The sequence below is a fragment of the Humulus lupulus genome, chromosome 6 (genome assembly GCF_963169125.1).
Source record: "Humulus lupulus chromosome 6, drHumLupu1.1, whole genome shotgun sequence".
Lineage (NCBI taxonomy): Eukaryota > Viridiplantae > Streptophyta > Magnoliopsida > Rosales > Cannabaceae > Humulus > Humulus lupulus.
The window spans coordinates 64,478,846-64,481,337 of NC_084798.1; the positions used below are offsets into that span (position 1 = coordinate 64,478,846).

Below are 2,492 nucleotides of genomic sequence, written 5' to 3' on the forward strand. Positions count from 1 at the left end.
TAGCCAAGACAGCTGATGAAGCCTTCACTTTGATGGAGGAAATGGCTACCAACAGTTATCAATGGCCCACTGAGAGGTCAGGCCCAAGGAAAGTTGCTGGGATATATGAAGTAGATCAGATGACAGCCATGCATGGCCAAATTGCTGCTTTACAAACCCAAATGGCTACTCTATCAGCGCAAAATAATCCAACAGTTATGGAGAGTGTAACAGCGGCTGCTACAATGCAGGAGAAATATATGAGTCCAGAACAAGACCAATTTATGGCAAATCGCTCCTTCACCAATAACTACAGAAGCAACAACATGCCTAATTATTATCATCCAGGATTGTGCAACCATGAAAATTTTTCTTATGCTAATAACAAAAATGTGCTGCAACCACCTATGGGATTCAATTCTCAACAGCAACAAGAGACAAATAAATCATTGGAAGACATTTTGGGCACTTTTATTATGGAGTCTAACAAGAGGTTTGGAAAAAATGAAGCAAGACTCGACAATATAGAAACCCATATGACTAACATGGGTGCTTCAATGAAGAAAATTGAGACTCAAGTGGGCCAATTAGCTATTGCTGTGAATTCTAATCAGAGGGGAGGTTTTCCTAGTGACACTATGGTAAATCCAAAGGAATCATGCCAACCAGTTTCTTTGAGAAGTGGTAAGGTGCTTGATGAGGGTAATGTTCAAGAATGTTCAAAGGAGAAAGTTGAGTCAGTGGTACAAGAGGTAGACAAGGAAGAGAAAGCCAAGAAGCAGAGTGGAAGTGACTAGACTGACACGAAGAAAGATAGCATTCCAATGTATCAACCTCCCATTCCTTACCCTCAACGATTTCAGAAGAAGAAATTAGATGAACAGTTTGCAAAGTTTCTAGAAATCTTCAAAAGAATTCACATAAACATTCCATTTGTAGATGCTCTTGAGAAAATGTCAAATTATGTGAAATTCATGAAAGAAGTCATTTCAAATAAAAGAAGATTAGAAGACTTTGAAACTGTGAAGCTAACAGAAGAATGCAATGCCATCTTACAGAAAAAGTTGCCTCAAAAGGTGAAAGACCCTGGCAGCTTTACTATACCATGCACTATTGGAGGGTCATCATTTGACAAGGCATTATGTGATCTTGGAGGGAGTATTAATTTGATGCCACTTTCAGTTTTTAAGAAGTTGGGGGTAGGTGAGGTGAAGCCCACTACCATTACTCTTCAATTAGCAAATCGATCACTTACTTATCCTAGGGGAGTGATTGAAGACCTATTGGTTAAGGTGGACAAATTTATTTTTCCTGCTGATTTCGTGGTATTGGATATGGAGGAAGACCATGAAATCCCCATTATTCTTGGTCGTCTGTTCTTGGCTACTGGAAGAGCTCTTATTGATGTACAGGGTGATCATCTGACATTGAGGGTTAATAATGAAGAGGTTAAACTCAACATATATCAAGCACTAAAGTAGCATGACAACACAAGCACATGTCATCGTGTGGATTCTATCGAGGTAGTAGTAGAATAGACAATGAGAAAAGAATTATGTGGTGATCCTCTACAACATTGTCTTAATTCTAGTATTACTCAATCTGATTTGGAGAAGGTGAATGGTGAGTTTGTGGGGGATGAAGTGGCTGAATGTGTGATGGCTCTTAGTGCTATTCCTAGTGCTAGTGGTATTAAAGTTTAAGAAACTCTTTGTCAAGCTAAAGAAGGTGAAGTTGAGAAGGAAGTGGTGGAAAAGCAAGATTTGAAACAACTCCCAGATCATTTGTGCTATGAGTATCTAGGAGAGAATTTCACTTGCCCAGTGATCATTTCATCAAAACTCTCAAAATGTGAAAATGAAAAATTGCAAAGGGTTTTGAGGAAATATAAATCTGCAATAGGATGGGCAATTTCAGATCTGAAGGGAATAAGCCCAACTGTTTGTATGCATAAGATTCTGTTTGAAGAGAATTACAAACCCTCTATTGAGACTTAAAGGATATTGAACCCAGCCATGAAAGAAGTGGTAAGGGAAGAAGTATTGAAGCTATTGAGTGCTAGGATTATTTATGCTATTTCTGATAGTAGTTGGGTTAGTCATGTGCAAGTTGTACCCAAGAATCAAGAGGATGACAATGTTCTGGAGAATGAAGATGGGCCAATGAATGTGGATGTTCCTTTGGCTATTGGTGGTCCAATTGATCTTAATATGCAATACTCACATGATATGATGCGCTATATTGTCCAACAAAACATATTAACTCATAATTATTTGGCTGCTCGGGGGGAATATGAGCATAATCAAGTTGATCAGCTAAATTTGCTGGTGGCTAAGTGGACATTGAACAGAGGACAGAATAATTATTTCGCTTATCCTCCTCTGTTTCATGGGATGCAAGAACCACCACCACCTCCTACTTATTAGCGAGCATGGACTGTTTGTAAGTTTCCTTCCTTTTCATTGTAGTTAAACATTGGGGACAATGTTTGATTTAAGTTTGGGGGAGGGACT

General features: G+C 38.8%; 1 protein-coding gene across 1 annotated transcript; it reads left to right on the plus strand.

The window, feature by feature from the left end:
- The first annotated feature begins 803 nt into the window (after window positions 1-803).
- LOC133785160 (uncharacterized) lies at window positions 804-1,460 on the plus strand. The gene has a single exon (XM_062224416.1). It carries the CDS (start codon window positions 804-806, stop codon window positions 1,458-1,460), a length of 657 nt encoding a protein of 218 aa, XP_062080400.1.
- Window positions 1,461-2,492: the final 1,032 nt, after the last annotated feature.